Source organism: Oryzias latipes, chromosome 14 (genome assembly GCF_002234675.1).
Source record: "Oryzias latipes chromosome 14, ASM223467v1".
In the NCBI taxonomy this organism is placed as follows: Eukaryota; Metazoa; Chordata; class Actinopteri; order Beloniformes; family Adrianichthyidae; genus Oryzias; species Oryzias latipes.
Window position 1 is genome coordinate 17,655,012 of NC_019872.2, and position 14,778 is coordinate 17,669,789.

The 14,778-nt window shown below is 40.0% G+C and overlaps 1 protein-coding gene across 1 annotated transcript; it reads right to left on the reverse strand.

Moving 5' to 3' along the window:
- Positions 1-962: 962 nt before the first annotated feature.
- LOC101156111 (T-box transcription factor TBX3-like) lies at positions 963-8,192 on the reverse strand. The gene is made up of 7 exons (XM_011483677.3): positions 7,503-8,192; positions 7,168-7,435; positions 6,944-7,090; positions 6,769-6,845; positions 6,536-6,696; positions 5,781-6,196; positions 963-1,550 (listed from the first exon to the last, which is right to left on the reverse strand). The coding sequence occupies exons 1-7, from the start codon at positions 7,793-7,795 to the stop codon at positions 1,158-1,160; spliced, it is 1,755 nt and encodes a 584-aa protein (XP_011481979.1). The 5' UTR covers positions 7,796-8,192; the 3' UTR covers positions 963-1,157.
- Positions 8,193-14,778: the final 6,586 nt, after the last annotated feature.

Below are 14,778 nucleotides of genomic sequence, written 5' to 3' on the forward strand. Positions count from 1 at the left end.
GCAGCTTCAGTGACAGACTTGCTGTATGAAGGACAGATTTTGCACACCTGCTGCTGTCCGACTCTAGAAAACACATCTGCAACGGGTCTATTTCACATTAAAACAATTCCCAGAATTCTTAGCCTAATATGTTTAAATTGTACACACCTACATTTATTAGAATTTTATGTAACTTATTTATTAAACGCTTTTTTCTAATCTTTTTCTTTCATCACTTCAGCATTTTACTGTTTATTCTTGTAGCTGTTACAGGAAGGCAACTCCTCTAATGAAGAACAAGTATAAGTTTTTACATTCTTGTTCATATTCTACTCATCCCTTCCTCATGGTTTTTGTACTTTTGTTTTTTTGAAAAGAATAATACTTGTAATTTATTTTATGAGAATATCAATGGACCAAAATAAAATCGTAACAGCAAAGGGATCATCATGGAGCATAAATTCTTGGAAATGTAAGGTAGCTATATATATATAAATGGATATACATTTTTAAAGAGCAGGAAATTGCATAGAAAAGTCATTTTGAATTACTTTTAATAATATTTGTCCAGTGTTTGACTGCTGTAACAAACAACGTACGTCTACTGCCAAAACTAGTTACCAAGAAAACCAAAACAAAGCAGTTAGGTTAAGGGCATGCCATTGAATTAAAAGGCCTTTGACGGTTAATGCCTTCACAGTGACGTGGTGATGAAGAGGCCAGGGAGCACAGCCACAAAGGTTCACTGGCATTGCCAAAAAAGCATATGGGAGTCCACAAAAGAAACGGATTCATTTAGTGAAATTAACTTAAAGGATTAGCCCTAAAATCCAGACATACTCTGATCCGTACGGGACAACGGAATGCAACCCCCCAAATCCTTTTAAATTCTTAGGATGGAAATGGCTGTCTAATTAATAATCTTATTGATCTTACCTGGCAGGGGTCTGATGAGGATGAGGAGTCAATAAACACTTTGTGACTAAAACTGCAAAAACATCTTTATTTTGACTTAAAAGACAAAAAAAAAATGTTTTCAAATCCTTTGAGTTGTGTGGATTATCAGTACACGTAAAGCCTGTAAACAAAGTAGGTGATGGCTAATTTATTAACTAACTGCAAGGAGATCAAAATTATGCAAACAAATCTGAGCTAAAACAGCAATAAAATGAAGAAATCTAAGATGGGTGGAATTGGGTATCAACCCATCTGACCCTAGCGCTGCAGTTCATCGAAGGACCTCTTAAATGAGAAACAGGTCTCTGTTTGGCATTCGTTTTGTAATTATAAAGGTCAAACACTTGGCTTGGGTCTCCTCTGTTAGATTTGCACAGCTCAGGTTTTGATTGAGTCCACTCTGGCAGCCTGGCGGTATGCGGGTTTTGGCAAGAGCTGAAAGATAACGGGATTTGATACGGGCTGAACCGCAAGCAGGGCCAGGAGTTACTGTGACACTGGTTTCTGATGAGAGATGAACTGGCAGAACAGGAAGAGAAAACTGCAGAAATCCCACCTGGCGAGTCCATGTCACGGCAGTCATATGACAGCATCCCTCTAAAAGGTGACACTTCCTATTTGAAAAAGAAAATTTGGGAAACATAGGGTCATGCAGAGTTTGACAGTTTCAAAATATCTCAAGTAAAATCTTAAAGTTGTTGGCAAATTCGTAATACTTAATATAGTCCTTCTAGAAAATCTAATTTCGTTGTCCGAATGTATACTTATTGGAACACATAACTAAAAAGTGCTCTATGTACTGGTACTTCCTGCAAAATGTACTATTTAAATGATGTTAAAGTACAAGAAAAAAATGCAAGTTCAGCAAATTATACTGTTCTGCTTTAACTCAGAGATGGGAAGCTGTATCAAAAAGGGCAAAAATTCTACACCAGAGCAGTAAGCAAATGCTTTTTTATATAAAACTGGAAAAAAAACAGTTTATCTTCAAATTGTAAAGTCAGCTGTTTTTATATGAGCATTGGGTGGGAAATATCTACATTCATTTTATCTAACTGACACCAGTATAACATTAGAAAACAACCACAAATCTTTGCTTTAATATTTTAGCTGTAGCTCAATTTCTAGTTGCGTCATCTGACTTGTGGCTTGGACACTCAGGTGAAGATGGGTTGGTGGTGGACTCCATGGGTGAAGAGGGCGTGTCAAGTGGAAAAATGAGACCTACAGTACTTGTTTGTCCTGATTGGCTCCGGAGGCAGTGGACAGGTACAGACATGTCAAACGCACAGCGGCCTACCCGGTCACTGAGGCTAAAAGTCGAGAGTAGGAGGAGTTTGGCGAGATGGCTTTTGATCGGCTCAACCAAGATTTTGGCAAACAGTCAGGTAGCTCAGGCAGGAAAAGCAGTGCCCCATTAAAACTGCGTATGCTGTGGGTTGGGAGTTGTTAACCTTGAGTGGAAATGTTGTCACGAGGTGGAATACTTTTAGGATCTTCTCAATCCCATCAACAAGAAGAGCCTGTGGACTTGGAAGGAACTGTGCCACCCATCTAGCCTGAACTCACTGAGTTGGTTAAAATACTTAAAGTTCCACTCCGATCATCTTTTAATGTATTTTCAAAGTGCCCCAGTGGTCTTTTAATTACGATTGTGCCGTTTTTAGCCAAAATACAAAAAAAACCCTGTGTTGTTGTCAAGGACATAGTTTCTGCAGAACGGCAGGAATTCATTAGAAATTTGCCTCTGACTCGTGAGCGGGGGCGTTGTTGCGGAGTAAGCCCGCCCCTGCTCCACGACTTCCTTTTGTTTAACCCTGTTAAATTAAAACCCTCACAACCCTAACTTAACATGACAGGTGCAACAAAAACAGCAAGCAACAGCCATACAGTTTAGAGCCAGATGTCAGTCCAGACAAAAAAAAAAACATATGTGGCTTTATCAGTTTAGAAGTGGGTGCATCGGAATGAAGTGGAGCAGAGAACTGGTGGCCCGCCGATTGTAGCACTAATTTTAATAAAGAAATTCTCAGAAATGCAATTTTAAGCCTAATTTTTTTAATATACAGTATAGACCAAAAGTTTGGACACACCTTCTCATTCATTTGAATGAGAAAAATGCCAAAAAATGCGCAAAAAAAATGCCACTTTTCTTTCGAATGGGTCTTTAATGACAGCAAGGCCTCTGGAATGGTTAAGTCCATCTTAAGTTTTTCAAGACTCTGGATGTTGAAGAACTGAGATGCATATGGATCACAGAGTGAACTTTGGGGAAAGTAACTTAGAATTGACTTTGCGGGGGAGTGATTACTTTCTCTATAAAACAAGACTGGGGAGGGGGTTTCTAATCATAGGGATTCATATTCCTCAGCCTCTCCCCACTAAAGCTAAGCTGGAGTAATGGAGAAGCGAGTACAGCAAAAAGCTGAACCACACATTCTACATTAATTAGAGGTAGCCATGTCAAATGGGAAATCTTGAACAAGGAACACCAGAAGTATGGGATACATGCCTTGCATATCGGAGTCTTTGAAACACACCAGGAGCCTGATACATCAGAATTGTTCCTCCTTGCTCAGAGAAGAGTTGCCCTTTGACTTAAATGACGTTCATTTCTGTTATGAGCAGAATTGTTTGATGCAATAGCCTAAAACTACGTACACACCAGGCATTTGTCACGAGTTCAAGAATACAACCATGGTGTTCACACTGGACAAGTAGATAGGGGCTTCTTCTTCTTTTAATTTTTTCTTCTACTGCCTATAAGCGCATGTCCGATTCCCTGGGTCTGCAACAATGAGCTTTCCAAACAATCTTGGCCAGCCTAACTACTGGTATGTAGTCACAAGGGGACCTAGGTGTGTCCCCCTATGTCGGTCCCCAGCCCAGATTAAATACAGGTCTATGTCACAAAAGACATCCGGCGTAAAAATCTCTGTCTAAACCACCTGTGCCTGTGGCGACCCATAAAGGAATAACCCAAAATGTGAACAACATATTAAAGTTGAAAACATTGAAATACCCCCGTTGGATTGGAATTGAGTAATATTCCCATGTAGATACTGGTTTTCTATTCACAAGTGAGGAAAGGATCAAGCTTAAGCTTGAGACTGAAAGATTTCTTTAACAGCAACAGTAATGCAGATCTTGGATCATTTGGTTATGATAAAGAGAAACAAAATTCTGCATTCACTAGACAATATCGGTTCCTATCTACACTTAACTTGGTACCAGGAACAAGTGATGGAAGTCATGGAAGTCCTGTTTGAGGGGTGGCTGGGGTTTCTTTAGGGTTGGGTGCAAAGCTCAGTCCTCCAAAGGGGGAACTCGACATAGAGCTGCTCCCCACACACAGAGAGACTAGGCAGTTGAGGTGATTGGAAATTTGGTCAGTGTTGTCAAGACGCCTAATGATGAGGTGTTATAGACATGTCTAACCCTAAGGAGGCTAACCCTGAAAACACTGTAGAGATCATATCTTTATGCAGACTTGGAACTACCTGGTACACTAAAAGAACAGGTGGCAATAGAGGGGGAAGTCTGAGCATTCTTGCTAAAACTACCTTTGCTAAAACCCGAGACGGATAAAAAAAATGTAAAGATAATCCAGTTTATAGGTTTTTTACACAGGGGTTTTTATACAGCTCTGCTCAAGAGAAAATGTGTCTGTAGATGCCATTTTAAGTAACTTAATGACATCTGTAACCCTTGTGCTATCCTTAACGTTGGGAGTTGGGTCATCTAGACCCACTAGACAGTGCTCTGAACCTTTTTTCTTCAATGATTTGTGATCTTCACTGGTGTCTATGGATTACATGAAATCTTCCACCTTTATCCACCTTTGTCATGGTAGGGAGAACACGTCAAAGTAAGGGTGGGGTCATCTAAGATAGCACAAGGGTTAAAATGCTTCTTGAGACCTGTTTGTAATAGGCAGTCATACTATTGACACAATCTTTTCTGCTTTGACTGACAAAGCCATTCTGCTAAAAATAAAATAAAGAACAATAAAAATGAATAAAAAAGAGCAATAAACCTAACCATTCATTTATTTTTCACAATAAAAGCTTTCTGAAATTAAACAAATTGACCTTGTAATGAATGTACATATTTCCCATCCAATGCTCATATAAAAATAGCTGACTTGACCTTGTAATTTCTGCAAAAATTTTGAAATAAAATATTTTCAGAATTCATTTGAATATTTGGACTATTTGTTAAGTAAAATGTTTTATTTTCCAAAATTATAAAAATGTGTTACAGCGATGCAGGTAGTTGTTTCCATTTTCTTTCTTAATGTTTTTGTGTTTACCCTTTTTTTTTATTAACTTCTAGAGCATCATAAATCAACGATCAATAAATCCCATTATCTTTTCCAAAACAAGCTGTTTGCATTTTTAAAACGTATTCCTTGGACCTCTGCCTTCAGTGGATCAGATATTTTTCTTGGCTTTTTGGTCTTTGATTGATGCTGAAAAGTTTCAATAAATACAAATATTGTTGATAATTAACATAAATTCCATTAGAAAATGACTAATTAGTCCTCTTTCTTCTTAATTTTGTTTTCTAAAGGATAACTAATTTACACTCTGTGATAATGTTCAGCTCTAATTGGTGATAAATTCCAACAGACAGACAGTTTACTGTCACCTGCTCAAAAGTCTTTCATTTAGTATACTGTTTCATAAAAATGGATAGATAGAACATGAATTTGTGATTTGACAAAAGGTTTGTCACTTGGCTGGTAGCACCATTTAGAATGAAGCAGCGATGTGACAGGTGCGACTTCAGGATGGAACAAGTTCCATCTTTGAGCCGCACGTGCCACTGGATAAGTCACTTACTCTGGGAAAAGAAGAAACTCCTGGTCCAAAGCCTCGAGTGGAAAGACCTATTGGCCCCAATGACATCTGTCCTGGTTGTAAAAGCAAAGGTTTCTCAAGCCTAAGAAAAGGCTGAGCGCCCACACTTGACAAGTCCAGAGTTCGACAGGGATCATCAATAATGGATGATGTGCCCCAAGGCTGCAACATCTCAGGCAGAACCTGAGTTTGGATTTGCTTCATTGAGGAATCCAAGATGGGCTGATCATCTGATACTATTTTTCCCAAATCCCAACAGTTGCTGAGTTTACTTTGATCTGACTTGTTATTCAATATCCCTTTGCCTTTAAGAGTCCTTGCCAATGGAAGTGCAGGCAAGGAGAAGCTGGCTTCAGCAGGGCAGTCAGTATCTGAATCAGTCTCAATATTGCCCTCATCTGTGGGGGAAAAAGACATTTTAAAAATCAAATGACAAAATAAATTATCATTATTTTTCAGAAAGGCATTAAAGAAATTTGAAATGAAAAAGATTAGTTTTTAAAGAATTTTTTCATTCATTATAAAAATGTAGACAGAACTTGAGCAAAATGCAAAAAAAACAAGTTTTGTTTTATCACAGCATTCTAACATGAGCCTGCATTCTAACTGCTATTTTTGATTTAATCTACTCGGATAAATGAGAGTCCACACACATGTGCCTGCACACATTGCAAAAACATTTGGATTCCTGCCAACAAACCACTAAAGGGTATGCATTCTGGTGCTTGCTAACCCACCTTGATTAGTAGGTGTGGACATCAGAGGGCTGCTCAACAGCCCCGGAGGAGAACATAAAGTCTCACTGGTGCTGGGTTGTTCACAGGAATCCTCAGAATCAGCACAGTCACATACATCACTTTGGTTCTCTTGCAGAAAAGACATGTCCAACTGAGAACCCCTACGGATAACCAATTGTAGGGGATTAAAGGTGCTTTTGCAGTTAGAAAAGCTGCAAAATCAACCAGATTACCTCTTTTCTCGCCTTCCATTCCCTATGTCCCTAAATCCTTTAGCAAAAGGGTTGTTGTCGATTTTCAGTTTTGTAATCTACCGAAGAAAGACAATTTTAGAAGTTCGTCTTTGCAGAAATACTTCTGTCAAGAAGTCCAACATCAGACTTTATAGAGGTAAACGAGCTTTTATACCTTATCATTCTGATAGGCAGTGACAGCAATGAACTCTGTCTCTGGAAAAACATAAGTCCGGAATGTGCTGAATGGAAGCTTCATTATGTCACTGGCTTTCACAATGTGAAATCTGGGCTGGTATTTGTGCATTGAATTTAGAATTGTCTGCGGGAAAAACATAAATATGGATTTATTACCTAAAATACATAATGAATAATTAAAGTTAAGATCTGTTTGCTTACAAATCCATGCTTGTCTGAGACATTGTTGGTGAGTTTGAGTTTATGGAAAGCAACGAGCTTGCTCATCCACTGCTCTCCTCTGGATGGACTGTCGGGGTGGATGTACATGCGCTTTGGCATCTCCGGATCTGCTTTCCCGGCCACTGTCCAGCGGGAGTTCTGAAACTTGTAGCGGTAGTCATCAACAGACACTATGTCCATCAGCAAAATGTATTTCGCTCTTTCATTCAGTCCTTCCACTCGCACTTTGAAAGGTGGAAACATCCTCCTATGATGGAAAAAAATAAAAGTGAGCAACAGAATTGTAAAATGCTTCACAGACGTGCCAGACTTGCCTCCCTGATTTTGTGATGACCATCTCTGTCCCCATTTTGTGAAACTGGCTCCATAAGTTCCTGGAATCCAGAGTAACTTTCGGATCATCACCCAGCCACTCTTCTCGCTGCGGGCTCTCCAAAGGCTGCGGGTGGACTGCGGAAAGCCTCGTGGGCTGCAACGACAGGGAGCCAGCGAGCCAGGCGACATCTGGGAGAGTCACTGTGGGGAGAAATGAAGGATGCGCGCCGCGAACCAGAGCTGGGAAGGAAAGGGGATCTGCTGGACGAAGCTGGAGAGGATCGTAAGCCATGGGTGCCCCAAACAAACTTTTTTTTGTTGTTGTTTTAGTTTCCTGCGGGGATGCACACTGATGATTCCTATGTGGTTTGGCAGCCGGCACCTTCAGTTTGTGGATTTGTCTTCAGCAAAGTCAGTGGCTGCTGTGATTACATTTCCAAATCTCCAAACGTAGAGGTCCAGAAGTAGCAGCATCAATGATAGGGTGGCGCGCGCAGGGACGGTGCGTAAAGCTGGTGCGGCCAAGGAATGACGGTTATTAGGCTTGTGTCAAGCTTTAGCTTGCTTGGCGCACTAAAGCAAAAAAAAAAAAAAAAAAAAAAGTGTGCGCATGCGTGTGCTCATGCGTGTGTGCAAAAACAATGTCGTTGATTTTGTATACTTTAGACTTAACCCTTGTGCTATCTTAGATGACCCCACCCTTACATTGACATGTTCTCCCTACCATAACAAAGGTGGATAAGGGTGGGTCTAGATGACCCATCTCCCAAAGTTGAAGTGCCTAGGATAGCACAAGGGTTAAAATTGTATGTGGCATACATTAATTGAAATTGAATATTCTTTTTAAAGATTCCATAACATGCAAAATCAACTTTTTTGATCTTTTAGGTGTATTTTTAATGATAATTTCTCAAACAACAAACCCAAAGCAGTATTTTGATCCATTCACACATTTCTGAGTATCCATCTAAAACCCTGCTGTATGAGCACCAGCCCCTCCCAATCCACGAAAACAAGCTGGTTCTCACATTGTTACATAAATAAGTGAGAAAAATAAAAAAAAACATAGATTAGTGAGATCCTCCCCTTCCAGGAAGAGTCAGCGCTGCCACCTCAGTCCCCAGGCTAACACACACACGCACTTTCTCCGTGGAGCTAGTGGTAATCATCGAAAACTCTTTCAATATGAACATCCATCTTTGCAAAAGTTTGGATGTTGGTTGTTTTCGTGGGCCAAACACAGCCACAATGCAAAGCTCTAGGATGACGTCATGAGGAGAGAAAGACGGTGCGGTGCCTCAGAGATGGAGTCGTCTTTCTAGGAAAATGAGCTCACAAAACGAACTCATATCTACCGTGGCCGACAGGGCTCACACTACATACAAAAGAAAAAACGCAATGAAATTACCCGCAACACAACGACATAACCCCAACAATAGAATAAACCTTGGCACAACGGAAATGAGGACTTTTTTTCCTATTGGGTGAAAAAAACAATTCAGTTTCAAACTATTCGGCGCTCCTGAGAGCTACGTGATATTTGGACAAAATTAGGGTGTTTTTCTTACTGGATAACGTAATTTTCTTACAAATATACATTTGTCTAAAAATATAAATTTACCCAGTTCTCCACATAGTGACATCTGCATCTAACGCTCCTTGTCTTTTTTTAAAAAAATTACGACTTTTAAGTCGTGAATCTATGAGAAAAAAAACTCTTAAATTTATGAGAAAAAAGTTATAGATTAATGAGGAAATAACATCAAATGTTTCTGTTCATCTGAGCCTAGCTTGAAGATGAAATATGTGGAGCCTTCTGTGAAGCTTTATTACCGAATAGGTTAGAAAAACAAAGAAATTATGAACCTTTTGGCGACTCAAAATCAGATTATTTTCAGTGGAGCCGACTTTCCGGGGTTCGGTGTTGGTCAAGCGGAGTTTCATGTGATAAGGAGCTCAGAGACACGTCTGGGTGTAGAGGACCACTGCAGCCTTTATTTTCCTTTTCATTCACATGACTTGAATTTCATTTGTCACTTTACATCATGAACCTGTAATCCGAACACCAATGCAGACGTACAGTGTTACATACACCCCCCCCTCCAGATGAAACGTCCCGTTTCAACATAAAACAATACAGAGGAATGAAAATAGTCTGTTGTATTAGCATTAGAACGTTACAGTTGTAACAGTGAATTTGACGTTACAGTGTTTTTCAACCTTTTTTGAGCCACGGCATACTTTAACATTGACAAAAATCCAATTTTTGTGATAATTGTGGCAGAAAAAGCTGGAAGTTGCAGCTGTTTTTTCTAGTAGATGTAATATAAGTTAAGTTAGAAGATTTAAAAACTTTTTGATGTGTGTTTGTTGTGGTTTCAAGACGTTTAACAAGAAAGACTCTTGGCTGCATTTACACTGCATGGTTCAAGTGACCCAATTCCAATTTTTTCCTCTCATGTGGCGCAGATCGGATATGACCGGTGAACGTGTAAGCAGGAAAAAGCGCATGGATTCCGACTTTCTCAGATCAAATTCAGGCCTCATTCATATGTGGAAATAAATCAGATACGAATCGGATACTTGCATTGCGTGTGCCGTATAAGCAGACAAATCGGATATTCCCCAGTAAATGCGAGTCATACATGAGTAACGTCAACTCAGGACACCACCAACTGAGATGACATGACTTATTAAGGTGCTTTTGTGCGCTGATTTTGCTGTTCGAGGACAGCTGGAGCCCCATCAGCGTGTTACCTTTCAGCCTCAAGCTTTAGACCGTAAAGCCTCAAGCTTCGGAAAACACCGTTGCTCTGGAACAGGCTAGAAGCTGTTTATTTCTTTGCTTGGATCAAACTGTTTGCAGCCCAACGTCTGCAAACACTTCCTTATTCAAAACTCATAGAGAGTACATAAGCCGGCCGAGCAGCCCTCCTTTTTTCCTCTCCCGCGCATCCTCTCTCCTGCCTCATCCTGGAGCGCCCAAGGCGACGCCTCCTTCCGTCGCTGCGTTGCCTCCATGACAACCGCAGTCACACACAAAAAAAACACAACAAAAAGGGGAGGGTTTCGCCATGCTAAATGTTTGCCGTTTGGACCAACACGCATCTTCTAAATGTGCTTTTATTACGATTATTATGCTCGCACATAATTTTTTAAATCTGTGTGGTCAGTGCTCAGTTGCAGCTGTTTTTTCTAGTAGATGTAATATAAGTTAAGTTAGAAGATTTAAAAACTTTTTGATGTGTGTTTGTTGTGGTTTCAAGACGTTTAACAAGAAAGACTCTTGGCTGCATTTACACTGCATGGTTCAAGTGACCCAATTCCAATTTTTTCCTCTCATGTGGCGCAGATCGGATATGACCGGTGAACGTGTAAGCAGGAAAAAGCGCATGGATTCCGACTTTCTCAGATCAAATTCAGGCCTCATTCATATGTGGAAATAAATCAGATACGAATCGGATACTTGCATTGCGTGTGCCGTATAAGCAGACAAATCGGATATTCCCCAGTAAATGCGAGTCATACATGAGTAACGTCAACTCAGGACACCACCAACTGAGATGACATGACTTATTAAGGTGCTTTTGTGCGCTGATTTTGCTGTTCGAGGACAGCTGGAGCCCCATCAGCGTGTTACCTTTCAGCCTCAAGCTTTAGACCGTAAAGCCTCAAGCTTCGGAAAACACCGTTGCTCTGGAACAGGCTAGAAGCTGTTTATTTCTTTGCTTGGATCAAACTGTTTGCAGCCCAACGTCTGCAAACACTTCCTTATTCAAAACTCATAGAGAGTACATAAGCCGGCCGAGCAGCCCTCCTTTTTTCCTCTCCCGCGCATCCTCTCTCCTGCCTCATCCTGGAGCGCCCAAGGCGACGCCTCCTTCCGTCGCTGCGTTGCCTCCATGACAACCGCAGTCACACACAAAAAAAACACAACAAAAAGGGGAGGGTTTCGCCATGCTAAATGTTTGCCGTTTGGACCAACACGCATCTTCTAAATGTGCTTTTATTACGATTATTATGCTCGCACATAATTTTTTAAATCTGTGTGGTCAGTGCTCAGGTCCGCGGAAGGCAGAAATGCTGCTACGTTACGTAGTCCTCAGTACGTCTACGTTTGATAGTTTCAGCATTGTATAGTGTAAATGCAAAAATCGGATATGGGTCACATTTAAAAGAGGATGTAAGCGGGTCATCAAAAAAATTGGATATAGTCAGAAAATCGTATTTGGGCATCAAGACCTGCAGTCTTAATGCAGCCATTGTGCGCTGAGACGCTGTCACTTTAACCCAATGCATCATGGGAGATGTAGTGTGAAAACTGCAGCAAAAGGGCAGTCAGACTGGCGTCTCTGAGCTTCATTGTTTTGTTCACTTGTCTGATACTGGATTCTGTGGAAAGCTACACCACTAAAGACGAGCTTTAGCTGTTAATTTTGTTGTAACTGAGAGATTTTATGAGTTAAATCAGAACAAGGAAGTGAAGACTTTAACCACTTCTGATTGGTCAGACTGATGACGTGTGATTAAGCCTCCAGGAATGATTGGTGGAGACAGTTCAAGGGGCCGGACTTTTCCGCAAACAGCTGAAGCTGCGGCTAAATCGCAGTACCATCATTCTTATCAAAATGTCTTTAATAGAATCAAATAAACACAAAGAAAAAGTATTTTACGATCTTTCATATTCCAAACTACTCAGTGTTTTATTAGGGCCTGTTTGGATGAACAGAGAGCTGATATCCTGGAGATGGGAAATGTTTTTAGATCAGTTAATGAGGGCAATTTCCAAATGGCACACCTGACCATCTCCCACGGCAAACTAGTTTGCACACTGGTTGAAAAACACTGAATTAGTAAAACGTAAATCAAACAAATGAGCTTCCAAACATTTGGAACGTTATCAATAAACATTCAGCTCACCTGTTCAATTGAGTTTAGTTGGTCTGTTCTGCTGCTGCGCGGCGTTCACTTGCTGCTCTGTATGCTCACCTCCACTTTAATCTCGTAAAATTACGATTTTTTTTCTCTCGTAAATTTACAGTTCAAAATCTCGTAATTTTACTTTTTTCGTGGCCCTAAAACACTGTCGTACCAAATAGTTTGAAACGGAAATGTTTTTTTTCGCCAGCAGGAAAAAAAACTTCCGTTGTGTTGCGGTTTATGCTATTGTTGGGGTTATGTCCTTGTGTTGCAGGTAATTTTGTTGTGCTTCAGGTAATGCCATTGCATTGTTTCTTCTGTATGTAGTGTGAGCCCTGTCGGCCACCAGACATATCACATTAAAAATGTTCTTTAGTGTGCCAGAAAGAAATTACATTATCATAAATATGCATAGGTTACTTTGAAAGGCTTAAAAGAAGCATGACATAGTCGTTTGAAAGAAGTTAAAAATGGCTCTGAGAATGAATCTATAAAAAAACTTGTTTGTTTTGTTTTTTGGCCTTTCCTATTCTTTAATTATTATTCTCTTTCTTAAATTGGACATTATTTCAATAATGATCTAAACAGACTAAATCAAAATATAAAAGTTTGAAATATGTTTCTTTTCTTTTTGAATCACAATTGAATTGGTCTTTTAAAACTCAACTTTACTACTGCTTCTTCCTGCATGTCTCACCCTCTTTCAGCAACTTCTTCTTAATTTGAGGGTTAAAAGTTGTTAATTTACGATTCAGTTATTCTTGACTTACATTGATGCTGCCTATGCTTGACATGTACTGAAAAAAATCCCAAATGGAGCATGCTCAAACCTTTTTAAGTCAACCTGTAAGTGTGAGTTTGCATAGAAAAAAATAACAATTTCCAGAGCTAAAAGATACAGAGTTTGCATGAATAATAAAATCATTAATATCATAATAATATATAATAATAATAAAGTCAAATTAAATAAATGATAAAGTACATTTAAAAATGATAAAATCATTTACAAGACAATCAGCCATCAGGCCCCTTTTTCCAAAATAAGCAACACAAGTCAAAATCTGATTCTAAAATGTTACCTTGATGAGCAAAAAAAGTCTGACTTATGGCATAATTATAGCAAAAATATGTGAAAATATTAAAGTGCATACTTGCGGCTACACCCTCCACATCGTGGTTTATTGGAAGAGCCTGTCATGTGTGTCAGCAATTCTACAAATTTTTAGTTTTGCTGTTACCTTTTAAAGAAGATTTATAGTTTTTTGAGAAAAGAGAGAACAGGACTTAAGCAAATGAAGTATAATTTCCATGCTAAGGGTGATGAAACAAAACACGCTGTTGTAGGGTTAAAATCAAAAAGTTCTTAAGGAATATGTGTTGGTCTTCACCCAGCTGACCCACGACTGTGCACCGACACACAGCTCCAACGTTTACATCAAGTTTGCGGACGACACTACAGTGGTGGGTCTCATCAGCAACGGCGATGAGACAAACTACAGGAGGTGAGCCACCTGGCCGGCTGGTGCAGAGACAATAATCTCCTCCTGAACGTGGAGAAGACGAAGGAGAAGGTTGTGGATTTCAGGAGAGCGCACACTCAGCATGCTCCTCTGACCACCAACAATACAACGGTGGAAAGAGTCAGCAGCACCAAGTTCCTGGGTGTGCACATCACAGAAAACCTCTCCTGGTCTGATAACATCACACCACTAGCTGGGAAATCCCAGCAGCGTCTCCGCATACTGAAGAAAGCCAAAGCCCCTTCCCCATCATGCACACTTTCTACAGAGGCAACGTTGACAGTATCCTAACCAGCTGCATCACGGTGTGGTACGGCGCCTGCAACGCGTCCTGCCGAAAGTCCCTCCAACGCATCGTGAGGGTGGCTGAGAGGATCATCAGTGCCCTCCTCCCCTCCCTCCAGGACATCTACAGCACCCGTCTCACCCGCAAAGCCCACCAGTTCACTGGTGCTGTAAAAAATGAAGAACTATACAACAGTCACTTTATTTTTTTTTCTCATTCTTACAGTCACTTTATTGTTTTCTCTTTTTATTGTCACTTTATTTTTTTCGTCTTATTCTATTCTATTTTGTATTTTTGAAGTTGGATTCCCCGTTTAGACTGGAGTTTGAAGAGAAACAGAATTTTAATTTCCATGTATGTGAAAACATCATAGAGATCGACAACAAAGTTTACTTTGACTTTGATAAGCATGCATGTTCCTGTCTATAGACCAAAAGCAAAGTTCTTCAGCCAATTCTCAGCCTTGTAATCTTTTAAATGAGTCATTACCACCTGTAAATATGTCTGTAAATAAGACTTAATTTTCTAAAGAACTGATTGATTTTTCGC